Below are 20911 nucleotides of genomic sequence, written 5' to 3'. Positions count from 1 at the left end.
TATTAACCTAAACAGGTTTCAGAGGCTCAGTTAATAATTGTTTTGGTTAAACTTTATTCAGCATCCATAAATACTAGCCCATTGGGAGGAGAAAGTCATGGTTGGAGACCGGGAATTTATAGTTGGTGGGGGAATTCTCTTGCCCACTCATTTTTTGGAGAGATTGTTATTTTCAAGTCCAGGTTTATGGTCCATGAACATAGAAGATTAGGAAATATTGAACTTTGCATTAGGTGTAGTTGTATCAGCTTGTACATTCTTAGTTTCAGATACACCACCACCACCACCACCTGTGGAAGAACCAGTCTTTGATGAATCCCCCCCTCCACCTCCTCCCCCGGAAGATTATGAAGAGGAGGAGGCCGCCGTGGTTGAGTATAGTGATCCTTATGCTGAAGAGGACCCGCCGTGGGCTCCAAGGTCTTATTTGGAGAAGGGTAAGTTTCAGAGGGGTATCTGGAGGGATGGGAAGGAATCTGTACATAGAGATGAAATTTACTGGTATTGAAGAGAATTTTGTTCACTTATTTTTTTACTGATAAGTAAAATTTTGTTTTTAGTACCTGTTGTTATTTGGTTTGCAAGTTTTATGGTTTTAAAAGCCATGCTAGTAAAATTCTGTGACTTTTATTTTTTATTGATGTTTGTGTATTTTTTCTATTGAACATGCTTTTTATGAATGGTTTCTGTAAGACAAAAATAAAAGGAGGGTTTTTCTGGGATGCCTTCAGAAAAGGATGATTTTTCCAAATTATTAGTTATTCCTACCCCAATGGTTTATAAAGCATTCTTTGGTGACATCTTATATTAGATGTTTTAGTTTAAATATCTCCATATCAAACTTTCTTCCAAAGAATAATGGTTTCTTAGTTTCCCTACAAAGTTTTTTTGGGTGTTTCTTTAATTGAAAAATTTCTCTGAATACATTAGCTAACTACGACGTGGCACTTTTGTGACACAAGCTTCCAAATCTTATCAGTGCTAATCAGCCCAGGAAAAAAGTATGTTGTCTTCCAGGAAGTTTTCTGTTAAGGAAATTAAAACTACTCACTATGTCTCAAAACCGACTCCACATTTTGAATCATCTGGGGAACTTATGTTAAGAAATTGTGGACTGCCACTTTTGGTCAAAATAGAACAACAATAATCAAATTTATCCTCTTTCCTAAAACAGGAATCCAGAAAGAAATACAAAAAAATAATGGTTTTGAGACATTGGACAGCAGGCAGTGGTAGACGATGACCCCAGAGAGAAGAAACTCTGAGCCTTTGATTGTCCTGGCTTGCTACCGAGATGCAGTTTCCATGCTGTAGTGTGAGGAAGTGGAAACCAACGGGAGAAACAGAGCCTGGGGGTTTCACTGCATAGAGGAGATAGAGGTCAGAGTTTATGGAGGCCGCAGAGAGATAGTAGCTACACTGAGACAGAGGACAGAGCTCTGGAGATCTGTAGAAGGGTACCCTTGAGTCTACGACTGAGTACCGATTTGTGTGTATGTGTGAATAAACTGATAGTGGAGAAAGAAAACCAGAAAGCAATAGGCAGAAAAATTACTGGAGATGACGGAGGCCTGGAATGAGTTCATGCTCCCAAACCAGTTAGAGCAGAAAAACTTGTAATGTACAAGGCATTAAGAAGAAGCCTCAAAAGTTTAGTACTGGGCCACATTAGCCCTACACTAAAGTTTGCCTGCTGCCCTAACAAATGCTTAAATGCAAAGCTCGAAAGCATCCAACTGATGCAAGTAACCTAACTGAGCTCCAGGACAAATTCAGCACTGTTCTGCAAAATCCACTGCACCAAAAAGTCAGAATCACAGTGTCCAGCAGCCAGTCAAAAATTACAAGGCATGTAAAAAAGCAGGAAAATATAACTCATAAGTAAAAGAAAAGTCAGTCAATAGAAACAGACCCAGAAATGACTAAGATGGTGGAATTACCAGACAGGGGTGTTACATAGTTACTATAATGCCACATAGCTTCAAGCAGGTAAAGGAAAACATGAACACCAGAGAGAATTGGAATATATATATATATATATATATATATATATATAATATTTATTATTATATTATATATATAATATATATTTATATATTTATATATATTTATATATTATATATTTATATAAAAATATATTTAATATATTATATATTATATATAATATATATAATATTTTAATTAAATATATATTTAAATATATATATTTAAAATATATATATTTAACTAAAATATATATATATATTTTAAAAAGTCCACATTGAATTTCTGAAGATGAAAAATATAGTATCTCAAGTGGTACTTGGAAAGAAAAGATCAGCAACCTTGAAGATATAACAGTAGAAATTGCAAATGAAGCATGGAGAAAAAACAAAAACTAAAAACAGAACAACAGATATGTGGGATAGTATAAATAGTCTTTTTTTGTAGAAGATGTGATAGCATATAGAAAATCTTAAGGAATCTACGAAAAGCTGGTAGAACTAAAAACTGAACTTAGCAAGGTTGCAGCCACAAGGTCAATGTATGAAATTAATTGCATTTTTATATACTAGTGACAAGTACTTGGAGATAGAAACTTCTAAAACAACTTTTATAATAACATAAAATATGAAATTCCTAGGGATAAATTTAATGGAATATATCAATGAACTGCATGATGAAAACTAAAACATTAAGAGAAATTAATAAAGGCCTTCAATTGAGAGAGAAATTATGCTGTTCGATCATTATTAAGAGATCTGTTTTTCCCAAATACATTTATAAACTAAATGCAATCCCAGTAAAAATTCCAGAAGTCAATCTTGTAGAAATTGACAAGAAGTTTCTAGAAGTTATATGGAAATACAAAAGACTTATATAGTCAAAACAATTTTGAAAAGAAGTCTAATGTTGGAGGATGTCACCTGCTTGATTTCAGAGTTCTAGTGAGAAGCTGCAGTATTCAAGACAGCGTGGTACTGATGTAAGGATAGGAATATAAATCGGTGGAAGAGGATATAGAATCCAGAAATATGACACACACAAATTGTTTGATCAAGTTGCCAAGGTAATTCGATGAGGAAGAACAGTGTTTTCAACAAATAGTGATGGAACGATTGGATATCCATATGCAATTTCTTACGTTCTGGGTTGGGGAAAAATATCTTGTAGAGAGCACAGAAAAAACATGAAGCTTAAAAGAAAAAAATCGATAAATTGTATTAAACTTTTCTTCAGATATTTGCAAAGTAATACATTAAGGTGAAAAATAATTTGTAAGGTGAAAAATCTTTTCAGCCTACATTTTACCAAACAGATACATGAATTGCAAATAAGCACGTGAAAGATGCTCAGTATCATTAGTCATTAGGGAAATGTAAATTAAAGACACTGTGTACCGAACTCAGTACCACTACACTACACACCCTCTAGAATGGCTACAATTAAAGACACTGATAATATCAAGTGTTGGAGAAAGTGCGGTAAAACTGTAGCTCCTCTTAACACATTTCTAATAAGATTGCAACATGTTTCAGCCGCGTTGGAAAACAGTTGGCAGTTTCTTATGAAGGTAGACATATACCGACCTCCTGATTTGGCAGATCCTTCCTATGGTGTTTACTTAAGAGGAAAGAGGACGTGTGTTCACACAGACCTGAATGCCCATCTGCTTTATTCATAATAGCCAAAACCTGGAAACATCAACTGGGGAATAAACTAATTCTGGGATATCCATCTATTCAGTGAAATACTATTCAGCAGTGAAAAGGAACCAAATTACTGTTATAAGCAACAATATGGAACCTGACACAAAAGTCACACTTTATGACTCCATCTCAGTGAGTCTAGATCAGTGGTTTTCAGGAACCAGTACTGGTGGGTAAGGGAGGTTACATAGGGGCATGAGGAAATTTGGGGGTGATAGCATGTTGTATGTGATCACTGGTAGTCATTATACATTTATCATGTAGACAGGTGCATATCTTTGTCAAAACTCATTGAACTCAACACTTAAATGATTGTGTTTTGTGTCTAAATTATACCTTACTACAGTTGTATTTAAGGGGGAAGAGGAGCCCGACAAGGTAGTATACTAGGATGTGGCCTTGGGCTTTGCCATGTTTTACAAACTACTTGGCTGATTTTAATGCTGTCCTAGACAAAGTGCTAACAGTTTTCAGCTGTGCAAAATTAGCCCAGTTATTACTTAAGTGAAAAGCACAGTAAGTTTTGCTTCCTAAAAATTGATTCTTCAGTGAATGTGTTATTAAAATATGTAGAGATTTGTAAGAGGAAACTAAGTTTGTTTTTAGTCCAGGTAACTTTAAAGTTTAAAAGAATATGCTTAAATTGTTCCCTAAGATGTTTTTCAAGGTGTAGTTTATTTCCTTGAAGTTCAGGTCTTTCAAAACATGAAAACCAAATAAGCTCTTCCTTAATCTATCTGGCAAAACAGAAACATAACCAACTGTGTTCAGCTTGTGATTGTGTTTTTGTTTGCGTGTGTGTAAATGTTAAGGCTGTTGCCTAATGACTCATTTTGCTATCTTAGACCTTAGGACTTGGTTCTTTCTTAAAAAAGAATATTTACTTATTTTTAGAGAGAGGGGAGGGGAGGGAGAAAGAGAGGGAGAGAAACATGGATGTGTGAGAGACACACCAATCTGCTGCCTCTTGCACACCCCCAGCTGGGGACCTGGCCCACAACCCAGGCATGTGCCCTGACTGGGAACTGAACTGGTGACCCTTTGGTTCACAGGCCGGCACTCCATCCGCTGAGCTGCACTGGCCAGGGCAGACCTTAGGACTTGGTTCTTAATCCTGCCTGCATATTAGAGTTACCTAGACAGTGTTTATGTCCGCACCTCCAGACCTGCTAAATCAGAATCTGGATGGGGGATTGTGTCAGAATTTGTAAAAGTTCTTCAGATAGTTCCAAGATTGAAAACTGCCAAAAGAGAAGGTTTATCTTAACCATTGATTACTGCCCATTCTAGTCAAGAGGAGATAATGTATATTGATTTAACTTGGGTAGAAAACATATTTTCATGTATTTATTTTGTGCCTGGCATAATATAATGTAAGACTTATTACAATATAAGACTTACCACATATGTAAGACAGTTTTTCCATCTTGCAAACTAGGAAATCAGGTTCAAAATAATTTGTTACAGAATGTAACAGAGTATGTTAGTGTTACAGAATAGGCAGTATGTCATAATAGTTATGAATAATAATGAAAGAAGCTAACATTTATACGGACTGTTTACCCTCTACTGTGTATTGTCTGTATATTGCCTCATTTACTAGAACAGTGCTTTGAAGTGTTGGCACTGTTCTAGTTTCCACTATACAGTTGAGTAAAAAGAAATTATGTTTTGCAAACTAATAACTGGTAGAGCTGGGATTTGAACGAGGTGGTGTAACCCCAGAGCCCGAATTATTAACCATCGCCCGAAGCTGGAGCTCTGGCCAATGTGGGGGTGACGGAGTCTCGGCTCTGCGGTTTACTAGCATTAAGTTCTGTCGAGCCACCTGTTCCTGTGTTCTTTCAGCTTGTGGTGTAACTTCCTGGTGGAAATATCAACAATGTATGGTAGTTTATCAGACAACATTTCTGTCCTCACAAGATGACAACAACTTGTCTTGATCTCTAAAGATCAGCATGGATGCTCCACTCATAAATGTCAAAAAATGAATAGTTGCATTAATTCTATCTAGGGATTCCAGAAAGCGTTGCAGAGGATGTGGCATTTGTGACATCCCTTAAATGCTGAGTGGAATTTCTCAGGCAGGGAAGAGAGCTGGGAAGGGCCATCCCGGTTTGTGGGGGTGGTCCTCTGAGTGAAGGGGCCTCTTGGGGCCTGGGGAGGGGTGCCATCTGCAAGGAGGGGGATTCCTGGAGGGAGAGTGGCTGGGGCGTGAGTGTTGGCAGTTGTAATCAGTGATGGACAGCCTTGAATACCATGCTGAGATGTTTGGGTCTTTTTCCTTTTTAAAAAATCTGATGGTAGGAGAAAATGGCAGACTTTAAAGCAGGTCAATGATAAGTTTCCATGTACATGCATTGTAACTTTTTAAAAGCTACCTGATAATAGTGTGGAGTACATTAAGAAGGACAATAAGAGTTGGGAAGACCAGGTTGGACACCTTTCTAAGGAAGAGATGGGCCCCACTGAGGCCGTGGGGCTGCAAACCTTGTTCACGGGAGTAAGCAGACACGGGTGGGAGTGCTTACCACTGTCACTCAGAGCTCTCGGCTCTTTCAGAGTGGTTTGCCAAAAGTCAAATAATGTTCTGTCTTTAAAAATGTTTTATGATTATCTCCACTAAAGCCTTAATTTTTGTTAAAAGCAACGGAGTGGAGCTACTTAACTTGTAAAATGCCACACCAATATTTTTAATTGTTTCTTTGGCACCCAGAGGTGGTTTGTATTTAAGACAGCGCTCCAGTGTACTTTTGTTAAGTGGGAGACTGATAAACAGGAAATGAGAACGTTTATGACCGATGCCTGACTGAAGCTATCATCTTAAACACATCAGTTTTTGGAAGCAGTATTTATAAAATTTGAGACTGTAGAAGGAGTCTCCCCCAACTCATCTGTCACTCATACTACATGGGAAATCCTCAGGTCCCCCCAGTGGTCCCCCCCAGTGCAGTGGTCCTCAGCTGGAATACTGCTGAAAGACTGCTGCACTGGCCTGGGAAGGGATCCTGATGATGACGACCACGACGACTACGACGACGGGGGAAGTGCTGGATTGGAGAGCTCTCGGGGGTGGAATAACAGTACTCAGGGTTTTTCTCTTGTGAATTGCTTTTCAATGGGTTTGCGTTTCTGTAAGCATTGAGAATGTTCTTAACTAAGAAAGATGCTAAAAAATATTAGGTTGAATAGAAATAGTAAATATCTTGTTTTACATTTATTGTTGAACTTGTTTGTCATTGAATTATATATTTATGTTTAGGGGTTTGGTTGTATTTTGAGAAATACACACTAAACTCTTTCTAGGCTTCTCTGAAGTATTTACAGGGCGCTATAACAGCAAATATTCAGAGTTTAAGAAAGCCATTTAATTTTACTAAAGCAGACCAGAAACAGATGCTAATTGGGGCAAGTTGCACTACATTAAAAAATTCCTACTGTAATTTGTTTCTTTCTTGTTGATAGGAGAATTAAAGTTGCATGAGAAATTAAGAGTCAGTATATGCTTCTCAGAATGATGGATAGTTGGAGATTGTTTTGGAGTGAAATCCAAAGTGATAAAAAAATACGTAAGATCTTTTTGTGAAGAAATGTAAATCTTCAAGAGGATTTGAGCAAGCTACAGGCTATGCCAAGTTAACTAAACTGTTAAGGTAGATGTAATCCCTAGGAACCAGAGATTGTCCCAGATATCTCTGAAAGACCCCAGTTACCAAATTATTTAAGCAGTGAAAATCTCAGGAGACCTTATGGGCATCTTGGTTTTCATAACACTTTTGGTCTATTATGGGGATATGTTAAATTGGTAGCATAATACAGCATGTGTTTTGAAAGACTATGTTTAGTGGAGTCCCATCATTTGCACATAAAACTTGTGGGAATTCAGCCCTGACTGGTGTGGCTCAGTGGGTTGAGTGCTGCCCTGCAAACCAGAAGGTCACCAGTTTGATTCCTGGTCAAGGCACATACCTGGGTTATAGGCTGGGTCCCCAGGTGGGGGCAGTGTTTCCCTTCCCCCCTCTCTAAAAAGTAAATAAACCCTGTGGGAATTCAACCATCATCCTACTCAGTGACTGGACATGGGCTCCAGAAAGCGAGGAGATGTAAATCTGCTTGCTGTTCCTTTGGTCCATCTCACTCTCTCACTTGCTTCTCATGGTGTATCTCAGCGCACTAGTGTAATTCTAATGTTTACAGATACATGTTTTTACACAGTGCAGCGCTTCAACACAAGCTCAGCTCAACAGTTGTCTTTCCCAGTTCTGGGATTGTGTCTCTCTTCAATGAGGTGTTTTCCCACAGGCTGTTGAAGGGTAATTTGACTGTAATTTTTCTTTGCCATTTACCCGGTTTGGAACCTAACCTCCCCAAGAAGATGGAGTCCCATTGTACAAGACTGGGTACTAGGAAAAAAGTTGTTTTAGTCTGTGCTTAGAAAGTCACAGTATTTGAATTGCTACAGAATTTCAGAAAGGATGGATATTCCTTTGGTTCTCTCTTTGTGGGAATGTTACTCTTTTCACATCCTATTTTTTTTCCCCTCTAGTTGTGGCCATTTATGATTATACAAAAGACAAGGAAGATGAGCTGTCTTTTCAGGAAGGAGCCATTATTTATGTCATCAAGAAGAACGACGATGGTTGGTATGAGGGAGTTATGAATGGAGTGACTGGGCTCTTTCCCGGGAACTATGTCGAGTCTATCATGCATTATTCCGAATAAAGCTCAGCAGGGCTGTTTCCCTCACAGAAATAGTCAGGACTTCCCAGATTATCACAAGGCCCTGGGATTCCCCTCCAGTGAAGTGAATGAAGGATACAAATGATAAAAACTACTTCTGTTTTTTTTTTTAACTCCGTTTATCCCCCAGTATTAAAACAAAAAAGCAAGCTGAGTGTGAACAAATGGATTTTTCTGTCATCATTTGTACTATGCTGAGCTGTCTGGATTGAAATAAAGTGACCATTTCTGAATATGTGGGAGGTATAACAGCAAAACTATGTAAAACAAATCAGGTTAAGACTGATTCAGAACAAAAATCTGGGATCTTTCTCAGGAATACTGTACACCTGTGGGATTTCTCCTCCTGCAGAATCCAGCATTGCATTGGATGTTCTTCAGTGCCTGTGCTAAAAGGGTTAGCCAGCCCTGTGGCTACTGCATCCCCTGCACTTTCTTCCACTTGTATGAGGAGGGAACCAATATTTGAATACCATACTTAACCATTTTTAGTTGTTTCAGATGGCTCATTTCCTCTTTAACACTGTAAATCCTGCATTCTCTCGGCACTCAGGTGCACCAGAGTTAATGCTGAACTGATTTGCATCCCTTCATGTTTCTCAGTTTGTAGATTATGATGAGCTGAGTCTCCAAACATTCTGAGGGTGGTTAAATTGCCAGTTTGAATTTAACGTGCTGCTGTTGCGTGAGACTGCATTGCCGCTAATGGCCTGTGCACCCAGATGAGTGACGCTCGGAAGCCTGGTTCATGTGCTGAGGTGGGCGTGCGAAGCTAGGCATGAAGGTTCTTAACGTTCTGGAAGAGGTTGAACTGTAAAAATGTGCTGCCCAATAGGCATCCTAAATCCTTGCCTCAGGTGCTGGTTTGAGGAGTAGCATTTTGAAAATCAGACCAACTATCTCTTTACTTTCACTATTTAGAAAAACATTCTTTTTGGGAAAAGTTATTTTCGTTTCTTGATAGTCACTGGGTATAAGAGGCTTGCTACTGTAATCTTGGAATGTTATTAACGGCCAGTGTTAGGTGCTGCTGAGTTGTTTACTCACTTAACTCTAGAAAAGGTAAATACTCACCTGATTTTGTGGTTGGCTTTTGAAGTAGCTTCCCTTAGTAAGAATTTGAACCTGGTTTCTCAGACTAAGAATAGTGGGATAAGGCCAAATACTTATCCAATTACATAGATTAAAAACTGATAGAACTTTGAAAGAAACAGTATTTTTTAATCTGCCCCATTGTAGCTTCAAGTTCAGTGTAGCTGGTAGGTTGATGGCTTTAATCATTTCTGTAATCAGTGTAAGAAATACTGAAAAGAATCCAGGAGGGCTTTGCTGCTCAGCAGGTGAACACCTGGTGATGAACTAGCTCATGGTCAGGCCCAGCACTGTCTCAGCGACTTAGCCTGGAGAGAGCTCTGTCAGGTGACTTCCCTGTGCTGGGTCAAAGGGGAAAGGCAATAGCTGCCTATATAGTTGACCCTTGAACAACAGGGGTTTGAACTGCACAGGTCCACTTACACGTGGATTTTGAAATCAATCAGCATATAGTCCCTCCATACCTCTGGGTTTTGCATCTGCAGATTCAACCAGTTACAATTAAAAACAGTATTTTCAATCTGCGGTTGGGAACCCAAAGATGTGGAGGACCAATTGTGTGCATTGTTTTATGCCATTTTGTATAAGGGACTGGAGCATCCAGGGATTTTGGTGTATGTGGGCATGGGGTAGGGGGGAGGTATTGGGTCTGGACCAATCCCCCATGGATACCCAGGACTGACTGTAGTTGAGTTTGGAGGTCCAGTTACAGGTGGATTTTCAGTTGCACAGGTCTCGGTGCCCCTAATTCCTATGTTGTTCAAGGATCAACTGTAATTCACATGCAGGCCTTGAAGGTGAGATAGTGCAGGTAGAGGAACTTGACGAAAGATGAATGTGTGCAGTAGTGTGTGAGGGAATTCAGATGGTGAAGGCAGAGGTTAATATTCCACTTGTGAATCTGAGCACAAAACTTCATCACCATTTATTTAACTGAAACCCAGGTACAGAGTTCCCTTATCAAGACTTTGTTGTGAAGTTGCAGTCCGCCCTCCCCTCCTCTCCCCAACACACACACACACACGCCAGTGATTTTGCCTTTACCTTTGCCTCTGTGCTTTTGTGTCACCTCAACATCCATTATTCTGTTCTTCTTTAAAGTAAAGGCCCTGAGTGTCCTCTGAACTTTCAGCTTCATATGGACCCAACCTAGCCTATGCGTGTATAGATTAAACTCTTATTGTTGGAGTTAACTAGGAAAATTTTTAAAATTAGATGTTTCAATTATTTATTTAAATACCTTTTGCTGAGAAAGCTTAGTGGATTTAATAAGGCAGAGGGATTTTGGAATCCAGCAAATAGTTCCGCAGCTCACACCGACAGCAGACGACAGTGCAGCAGGCGTCGGTGGCGGTCGGCTGCCTGTTGGGCCCGTTGGACTGGGGAGTGCAGAAGACACTGCGGAAGTGCTTCGTCCTGGAAACCTGCAGCGGGGGATCCATGGGTCAGCCGATGTTTTTCTATATTATTTAGTACTAATGTGTGAACTTTTTGTTTTTAAAAGATACATGTTGGATTTTCCACATACTTTACATTTTTGTACAGTTTTGAATTCTATATAGTCTTGGAAGGATACTATGTAATGATGGGCCAGGCCTACAGTAATTGGGGACTTTTAATGTATGTAATATTTCATAGAGTGCATGCTACTAATAGTCTGTGAGGGTAGTATTTCTTGTTTTAGCGTAAGTTTCCCCATTTATCTTTTTATAAACCAGATGAAACAGTGGGCAGTAGGAATTCCAAATGAATGTGGAAATCTTACATGCTACATAATATTGTGGCGAAGGTCATCTAAGTTTAAAATGTGCTGACCACCAAGCAACTATATTATCAGGATAAAGAGAATCTAATTGGAGAGGGATTTTTTTTCCTTCTGAAATGTCTTTTTGACTCGCTGTTCACTCCCTATTTCCTTTAAAAAAATAAAATGTAAAAAGGAGTGACTCAAGAGTTGTTCCTTTTTTTTTTGTAGTACTGTTAGAAAGGCCATGATGGTATGAATGAAAATACATTTGTTGTCATTGACCTTATGGCCAAGGCAGTAAACCTGAAAGTGTCAATTTGTCAAAATCTAGACCTGAGAGATCCAGCCGCTGTGTTGGAAATACGAATATTTTCTGGCTCAATATTTTCCACCTTTTGGCTATTGGCTTTCTATCTCCCTCAGGGGCCCCTTAGGGTTGGCAGCAGTCTGCTACTTTTGCAGTGTTCCTAGAACTCACTGGGTGAGATGTTTTCTCTGTGCTTTCCCCCTCCTGCTTCTGTTTATTACCCAACTAGAATTTTGCTCTTCAGTGATTTCTGTAAAGTAGCTGCTCCTTGGCAGTCTTAGGTTGATTAAAGATGATTTACCTGAGTTTTCCAGGAGGCATCAAAGTAATGGTAGTTTGCTTTTATCCTTTTGTGTTCATTTTCTTTTAGTAGGTGACCCTTCTGCATTAGGAACTTTCATTTTTCTTATCATTTCTACTCAGTGGAGAGCATGGCCACCTTTCCAGTTGAAAAGCATTTGATGGAGGAAATGACAGGTCTTTGAAAGAATGGGGATCTGAATTACTTCCCAGCTATTTGGCCAGGAACTCTCGAGTGATGTCAAGGTGACGATTTCCCTCACATGATTTAACTTAAGAGTCATAGAATTTTAGTGCTAGATGAGATTTTAGTTCAATCTCACTTTACTGATGATGTTTTATTTCAGATAACAGATAATAAATAATGGTCAAGTTTATGACTCAGTGCCACTTGGTACTCTTTCTACAACTGTCTTAATTAAATGTGCCGTGTTTCTTTAAAATTTGTTAATACTTGATGTCCTCAGGAAGATACTTGAAAAGATATGCTATGTTTCAATAAATACCACCCGAGTATTCAAATTTGTTTAAAGGAGTATACTAAGTGCAACCTTAATTAGGAAAATCTTCATTTTAACCCTTCCAAAACTACACACAGTACGAATGTTCTTTTGCATTAGGTGTATGTAACAGACACATCATTTCAGCACTGGCAGGAGCACAGCAAACAGCCTTATTTGTGAGCCTTATAAAGCATTTCTTTTGTTACACAGGGGCATCTCATTACCTTATCATCGCACTCATTACCTTAAGTTTCCTTTATGCTGCTCTTTGTTCCTATTTCTCATTGAGAGTCGCACAGTTCTTTTTCAAAAACTGACAAATGAAATGACAGGGCCTAGCTTGTGTATGATAATCCTTGCTAAGTATCTTGAGGTTTTTGTTTTGTTTTTTACAAAAACAAAACAACCCCCCCAAAAGTAAAAAACCAAAAAGCTTATTTTCACATTAAAATAAAAACATCTTTTGCAACTTTAGAATTCTATGATAAAGCAGTTTTTATCGTATTTTGTGTCCATGAATCTTTCTCCTTAACAACAAAGTGGTTTACAAAGAGAACGTAAACAATTTGTCATCTGGCCAGTTGTACTTTTTAGCTCCCAGGAGTGAGGGTTGGTGGTCTAAGCAGAAACCATGCAAGAAAACCTGAGGGAGCAGTCTGTTGCCAGTAATGTTTCTTGTGTGTGCCATTAAACCACCCCCATGAGTGGGGGAGCATTCACTTTTTAATTTTGAAATTGTATTTGGAATTGTTGCTGTGTACTAAGACCTTGACCTAAATAAAATCCCATGAAGTGTAAGTGTCTTGTGAATATATTTATGTGAGTAACCTCTTTTCTTTCTAAGGTGGTAAGTTTAAGTGTGGAAGTGAATCCTTCCCTGTTGCTCTAAACGAGGTAGCTCCTATTTATTACTTAAGTCTTAAAAATTTCAAATATTTTAAATGTTGCCTTAAGACAGTTTTCATCTCTGTGACATTTCAAGACAGCTGTTCTAAATAGTTAGGTTTACTTGCAAAAATAGGGATAGAAGTTCTCATCACTTCCTCCAAATACATGTAATTCTTTTAATACAAAAAGGAGAGCTTACCTGTTGCTGGGTACCCCAACATTAATAGCAAAACCAGGTTCTTAATGGTGCCCATCCACAAACAGTCAAGTAAAACCCCCATATTTAAATGAAATCTGTTCTTTTTTATTAAGGATTGGGTAAGCTGACATAGTGAAAACATATAATTGAAAAACAAATTTACACTGACTGTATGACTACTGTCCTAAGTCATTACAATAGTTCACTGACAGTAACTGGCAAGAGTAACTTGTAAAATAACTTAATCCAGCAGTAGAACAAAAAACATCGTCAGTAGTACTGAATAGATCTCTCTCATATATCTCTATCTCTCTCTATATATAGGTTTGCACAATCAGGGAGCAAGGCACATAATGAAATGAGCGTACATTTAAGCAGAAGAAAGTAACGGTGAAAGAAAAATTGTAACTTCATCTTTACCGAGCTGTGCACAATCGTTTGAATAGTGTCCTCTATTGGGTACTTTATAATGCAGTTCCTTTTGCTTTCTTTTTCATGCTTTAAAAAAGTATATTCCTACATTGTTTCTATTCACGTAAATAGCAAAGCTCTCACAGCCTACATGTCAGTGTGAGCATTGACTCAATTTTTTTGAAGAAATGGGAAGAGGGGGAGCAATCCCAGTAAAATATAATGTGCAATTTTCCTTTAAAATAGTAAACAATGTTTTTACACCATTTAACACAAGCTAATGATATTTTCTTTTACATGTACATTTCTATAAAAGTTCACTAGTGGCTGATAATAAAATTAAGCAAAATCATTCGAAACATTCCAGTTAATGCATATTTTCTAGGAGAGATTATTTACAAATAGAGAAAAAAATATAGGAGACGGCAATCATGGAAAATGGCAGTTTTTGGTATTCGGTTACAATACATTTAAACAATGGACATTCCCAAAAATGCAAAGATTTTTTCCCTTTAAGTGCTGCAAGCATATTCTGCCTAGGAGGAGGTTGAGGCTTCAACACTTAGAGCTTGGAATTAACAGCCGCCTGCAATCAGCATACTCACTTCTGAACTTCGCCATCCATTAACTGTGTAGTGTTCACGTCACCCTGACTCAACTTGCTTCTCTCAATGTCTTTGGTAGAAAGCAGCCAGTCCCCGTTTAGGTAGATGAAGCCATCTCTTGTGAGATAGCCACTTTTTCTATTTTTGCGTAAACTAGAAATACTCAACTTCCTTCTCTTTTCGTTAGCACCTCAAAGTTTGCTTGTTAGATTTTTTTTATGCTCTTCCTCCAAAAGAGTTCAAGGCACTGGGGATTGTAGCAGATCCTGTTTTCTCCTCAAAATGGTCTATTATTCAACAAGCAAAGAGCAAACCAATTGGAGATTTTGTCCTTCAGTTGTTTATCAAGTATATTGTTGGATTATTTTTATTTAGCAAGTTTATTTTACAACTAAATGTCAGGTTTCTTTTCCACATAATACAGACCTTCCACGTGTATAACAATAACAGAGCACTTGTTTAGTTTGTGGGACAGACTGGGAAGGTGTAGAAATGTTGTTCTCTTGATTTTTAAAGGAAAATAAATCTTAAAAGATAGTGGGGTATTTTATTTTTCTACTTGCATCTCTCTGTGGATCAAATCTCAACTTTATGAGTGTCATATATTCCTGCAGGATTAGAGATACCCTGTTTTATACAAATGATGTCAAGTGTATAAAACAAAACTCAAAGTGCCAAAAGGTACTTGCAACCTACAGTGATTTTTACTAAAGAGACAGAATCTTCTTATCAAGTGTATAAACCCAAATTATTATTCCTATTTCATTTAAAGCAAGTCAGAGTCATTTAGGTTTAATTGGTCTATACTTGAATAAAATATGCGAGATTACATTAGTTATAATTTGTTAGCTCTGCAGGCATATTAAAACATTTGGTAATGTCTAAAACTAAAAAATGGTTTTGTTTAAAATTACCTTGTGTTTGTAATAACATAAAATTGCTTTTAGCAGAGGGGGAAAAGGTGACACAAGGTTCCATTGGTGACCTGATAGTCAAATCAAACCAATCCACATCATTACCTGAACATTTTTCTCATGCTAATTTACTTTACATTCTCGACACAAGCTCATTAACTATATTTTCCCAGAATAGCAGCTTCTGAAACTTAATTGGATGCACAGCTCCTATTAGCCTTGATCTGAGTTTTCACTCTACTAGAATTATTCATGATCCCCTATCGTCGTTTAAACTTTCTGGATAAACTCAGCATTATTTTCAGTGGCAATTAAACTTACAGGGAGAAGGGATTTCTAAGAGAGTTCACAGCCCTTAGCAGAAGATGCCATCAGTGGCCAGGAGCACCTTGATTTTAGAGGACTGGAAAACGCCATGTCTACCTTACTTTGGAATCTTCTGATGAAAATGGTGTCCTGTAACTTTCAGGAGTCAACAATCTTTCTCATTTTAAAAAACCTCAAATTTTAAAAATTTAAGGTAAAAACCTTAAGAATATTTACTTTTCCCAAGTGAGAATTACAGTAACTAAGGGGAAGAAAAATGCATGTATTTATTCAAGTAGTAAAAGCAAAGCTGATAAAATTTGAATAGAGAATAGCCTGACATTTATATATAATATATACCTATAAACCTGATGTAGTTGTCGCTGACCTCCCCGGTTGGTGCCAAAACTTTCTTTAGGCACAGGGTGACCCAATTTAGAACTCATCTGTGGTTGAGTTAAGGGTGTCACTAGCTCTGCCAGGCACCCGTCTGCCCTGCCCTGGACAGCAGGATGTGTTCCTCCACGCTGTTCATTTTTCAGTAGAGCCAAGTCGGCTGTCCAGACTGTCTTCGACATGAAGATGCTCGGCTGAGCTAGAGCTGCTGAGCGAAGGCAGTGGAAAAGGCACAGAGCTAGTGTCATCTGGCAGTTGGCGCTTACCATGAACACACCAGGGAAAAGGAACGGTTACAAAAATAACAAGAGTAATCTCAAAAAAAAAAACCCCAAATACAAAAACAAAAAAACTCTCCCCAAACCCCACAAAGCTACATGCCAACAAAAACCCACTAAGGAGTTAAATACTGGAGATACAATCTAAAGTATCATTCTTTTAAAAAAAATTTAGTTGTTTCACACGTAAAAGTTAACAGCCTTTTCCAGAAACAGCTGCTGTCAGACAAGCCAATGGATTGGGTTAAAATGTGAGTTCCTTCTCGAACCCAGCTCGCTTGTTGGTGTCCCTAGTGTCGCTGTACAGGATGTCTGCTCCTTCGGGAAGCGCCAGTCCAGGGTGGCTGTCCTCAGGACTGACACAGCCACAAGTCCCAGGAAAGCCCACACTGAAAAAGGCTGTATCTTAGGGTTCAAATCATGGGTGAAGAAAGGTTGAGGGTGGGTGATTTAAAGTTGAAGTGAAAAAAGACCGCCATTGCAACAAAAAACCCTAGTGACAAATGTATCACTGGATTCGTATTTTCAACTCTTCACCTCACAAATAAGGGTGATTCTTGGAATATAAAACTGTAGGCAGAGACTATGGGATTATTACTTCACTCATAATTCACACTGGAGCTTGGCAACCTGTACCCATGTTACACACACTGCTGTGCATGCTTAAATTAACAATGCAGATGTGTTAAAGGCCACCTCATACGCATAACAATGCACACAAACCTTGTGAACAGTTGAAAAGATACCCAAAGTATCATTTTAAAGCAGGGCTTTACAAAAATGCACAATGGTGTATGTGTTCCTATTGCTCTGTAACCGCATGACCACACTGAACAACGTCCCTCTTCTCTACGTGATGCAACACTGTTGGAGTGGGTCACATGGGTATCCTGTGTGCACCGCACATTTCCCCCTCGGGACGGCGTCGAAGACTTCTGCAGTCAGTGCTGGCACTCCTCAGTCACCACAGGCAGGGACTTTCATTTATCATTCTTGGGATGGCTCCTTTTCTTTTGTTTAAGAGCAGCTCTGAGATTGTATTTTATTCCCAATGGTTAGTTTATCATCACATTTTTCTCAGTAATAAAGGAAAAATCAGAGAAAACATATGAATTGCAGCGTGGAGCACACTGTGCCAACACAGTGACAATTTCACGTGATGCCAAACTGCACGTGCACAGCACGTGACGCCACTCACTGTACTTGGACTGCACCGCTCCCACAGAACCCCAGGGAGCCCGGACAGGTCCCCGCACGCAGGCTGCAACGAGCAAGGATCCCAGTGTGCTGCTGTGCCAGAGCCTCATTTGTTCTCCCCCCTCCCTCTAGGACAGTCCCGCACTGAAAGGAAGTGTCTGTCTTACACGTTACAGTCCATATGCAACCTGATCAATGATACCTGCACAGGAGCCATTTTGTTCATTTTTGTAATCACCCGACCTTCTAGAGATGAAGACACGAAGACATTTCAGAAGGGGATTTTGTTTTTCATAATGATGCACCATATTAGACACAGGATGGGTATGTTTGATATAGCAACTGTCTACAGATACCTAAAATCAACATCTACCTAAAGCACACACTTAAAAGAAGGTAACTGGTGACCCCAAAACAGACTGGGACTAAACATTCCAGGATATTGTGTTGGATATTCTCTTAGAGTAAGTCAAAGCAAGGACTGTGAAGCCAAGGCTGATGCAGCTTCACTAAGCCCACGGAAAGATTCCAGCAGTGTTAAAAGAACTATCCAAGACTGTAGTACTAAATTGTCCACGTGTTGTAGGCAGAGAGCTGACCTGTGGCAACGTGCCCTAGATGCAGGTGCATCACTGCAGCGGCACTGCGGCTGGCACGGTTCAGTTACACTGTGTATTTACTTCAAATGCAAAACTGTGTGCAGACAGTGTCTGAAATTTCCCCCACCGCACTGTTCACCCATTCCTCGAGGCTGAGAGACTTTCCTGATTAAAGTGCTCCTTTATGTATAGTAATGAAATGTCAGACAGCTCTAACTTCAGCCAACTGGGGATCAAGCAAACATGAGAGCCCTACAGATACACCCAGCATTCTGGTTGACCTCTCAGACGGAGACACAGCACGTTAGACATCTATCCCTCAATATACAACACGCAACATGCACAGAGAGGCTGCATGTGGAGACTTACAAAATACCTTCTAAATACTCGTCAGAAGTTCTTTTGTCCAACCCACATGGCAGATAACAGGTATCATGAGGGACAGGGCACACCCCCCCTTCCGTGCCTCTTCTGCCCGAAATACACAGAATCCATGTTCAGATTAGGAGAGAAAAGGAATAAACAATCACTCCCAGCTATATATATACATACACACATACATGTATACATATATACATATACACACACAATGTAACTGTGTACACACACACACAGCTGGACACTACCTGAATAACATACCAGAAGGCTCTGAACACCTGAATTCGGGGATGATCAGGTGAGCTGATTGTAGAACTCATTACAGACAGCACGAAAATAAAGTCCTATGGTAGCTACCAGTCTCTCGAGAGCTTGGTGTTCTGGTCTCTCTTGGGGGGAGCGGGGGGAGGTCCTCTCCGCAATGTCGCGTAGCCTGATATATGACTGCCTCCGTAAGCAGCTTTCTGTTGATCAGAAAGCAGTTCGGGGGGCGGTGGGGGCAACGCCATGTCATCCATGGTGGCTGTGGGTTCTGCTCTGGACATGCGGGAGGAGGAGAGCGAGCCGTGCCGGGTGATGGACTTCCGTTGCAGGGTCCTGTTGAGGTCTGCCAGGAACCCAGGCTGGACACTAAGGCTGGACTTGGGAGAGGTGGGCACTTGTGGCACAACTGTGGGCGCTGCTGGCTGCTCGGAGGCCTCCGCTTGAGTGAGGCGCGTGCTGTCATTCCGTTTGGGCCGTGTGGGCGGGGGGGCCTTCTTCATGGATGTTTTGGACCACTGCTGGGGTTGAGGACTAACAACTGCCACTTTCGGAGAAACGTTTCCCAAGAACGCTGCTGGGATCTCTATGGGGGGCGGAGGAAGCTCTATTTCAGGTGGAGGGGGTGGAAAGTCCGAGTCCGATGGAGGAGAAGGAAATTCTACCACGGAGTCCTTTCCGCGGCCACTCAGGACAGACGCTTTTGCTGCCACGCCCCCCTGCTGGAGAACTCCAGGAAGGTTAACTCCAGAAAGATTGAGTTTTCCAGGTTTGGGGGGCGCTGCAGGAGGTGGTGGGGTCTCCTTGTTTGGAGACCCAGAGGGTTCGGCTGGCGACGCGAACTTGCTGACTAGGCTGTCCACGGAGGGTCTCTTGGGCTCCGGGGGCTCTGCACAGCTGCTGGACTTGATGCTGGAGTTTCGCTGTGGGGTCGGGGGAGGTTTCTTTCCCCCGGGGCTGGACGTCTTACTTGTCTTTTTGCCTGGAGATCCACTTTTGTCAGGGGCAGGAGAAGATGTGGGAGTAGCCGGCAGCGGTGGCGGGGCTGGGGCAGGTGGTGGTGGAGGTGGAGGTGGAGGAGGAGGAGGGGGAGGAGGAAACACTAGGCTGCTCTCAGGAGGAGGAGGAGGGAAATCTGGAGAAGGGGCAGGGATGGAGCTGGGCTGCCACTTGGGTTTTGCTTTCACAGCAGGAGGGGACTGTGGGGCTACATTTGCTGTGGCTGGCTTTAAGGGCTGTGACTCCACAGGAGGAGGGGTTGGAGGTGGGGGGAACTGGCTGGCTATCTGCCTCACCACAGAGGGCACTGGGGACAGGGGAGAGGGAGGCGGCTTTACGCTGAAACTCTGATGCTTGGGTAACGTGGGTGGGGGGACTGGACCAGGGGGAGCAGCGGGAGAGGGTGGAATGTGAGGAAAAGCCGGCTGCTTTTTTGCTGGGGGGACTGGAGGAATAGGCGTAGGTGGCACAGCCTGTGTCCCAACGGCAGGCACAGTTTTGGTGCTGGTTGGTGGCATGGTCACAAGAGGTTTGGGAGGGGCCTGGGGAGGGACAGGAGGAGGTGGTGGGGGCGTTGGAGGAGCTGCTTGAATGACATGCGGAACATGATGAATCTTCAGTGGGGGAGGAGGGGGGCTGAACTGTGGAAGGGACTGGGTGCAAGGTGCAGGTTTTAGCTGGGCCATAGCTGAGCCAGGGGTGGGGGCGGGCGGTGGGGGCGGGGGTGGGGGCACCACTCCGTTGGGGGGCACAGGGACCTGAGGCTTTGCTGGCTGTGAGGCCGTGGACAGAGGCTGCTGCATCACTGAGGACGGCGGAGGCTTAAATAGGGGTCCTGAATGCTGAGAAGCGTTCTGCAGCCTGGTGATTGTGCTGTACTTGACAAACATTGTGGCTGCTGAGGCCCCAGAAGGTGCAGACTGGCTGGGCAGGGGAGGGGGAGGTGGGGGCGGAGGAGGGGGTGGAGGAGGAGGGGGTGGGGGCGGGGGCGGTAGAGGCGGCGAAGGCTGAGAGGCAGTGTAGGGGTTGACTAGTTTAGGTTGTGGGGATAAAGGGGGCATAAGGGAGGTGTAGGATCTATTCAATGAGTCCATTCTGGCCT

The 20911-nt window shown here is 41.2% G+C and overlaps 2 protein-coding genes across 56 annotated transcripts in view; one reads left to right on the top strand and one right to left on the bottom strand.

Moving 5' to 3' along the window:
- Positions 1 to 8662, top strand: part of ABI2 (abl interactor 2) — an 84931-nt gene extending 76269 nt beyond the window's left edge. For 42 of the 50 annotated variants that reach the window (XM_045851706.1, XM_045851651.1, XM_045851714.1 and 39 more), the window contains 2 exons: positions 264 to 437; positions 8236 to 8556. In XM_045851706.1, coding sequence (XP_045707662.1) covers positions 264 to 437; positions 8236 to 8411 — 350 coding nt within the window. In that variant the 3' untranslated portion in view covers positions 8412 to 8556. The other 8 variants (XM_045851844.1, XM_045851752.1, XM_045851747.1 and 5 more) reach the window with 1 other exon arrangement.
- Positions 8663 to 8794: 132 nt separating this feature from the next.
- RAPH1 (Ras association (RalGDS/AF-6) and pleckstrin homology domains 1) overlaps positions 8795 to 20911 on the bottom strand; it is a 99525-nt gene continuing 87408 nt past the window's right edge. For 3 of the 6 annotated variants that reach the window (XM_045851400.1, XM_045851413.1, XM_045851420.1), the window contains one exon: positions 13549 to 20909. In XM_045851400.1, coding sequence (XP_045707356.1) covers positions 18903 to 20909 — 2007 coding nt within the window. In that variant the 3' untranslated portion in view covers positions 13549 to 18902. Of the gene's footprint in view, positions 10946 to 13548; positions 20910 to 20911 lie in introns of those variants that run through there. The other 3 variants (XR_006787174.1, XM_045851428.1, XM_045851439.1) reach the window with 3 other exon arrangements.

This window comes from Phyllostomus hastatus, unplaced genomic scaffold, assembly GCF_019186645.2.
Source record: "Phyllostomus hastatus isolate PE091 unplaced genomic scaffold, TTU_PhHast_1.1 phas_contig_137, whole genome shotgun sequence".
Classification (NCBI taxonomy): domain Eukaryota; kingdom Metazoa; phylum Chordata; class Mammalia; order Chiroptera; family Phyllostomidae; genus Phyllostomus; species Phyllostomus hastatus.
Note: the sequence above shows the minus strand (reverse complement) of the source record. Positions and strands in the feature narration are given on the sequence as shown.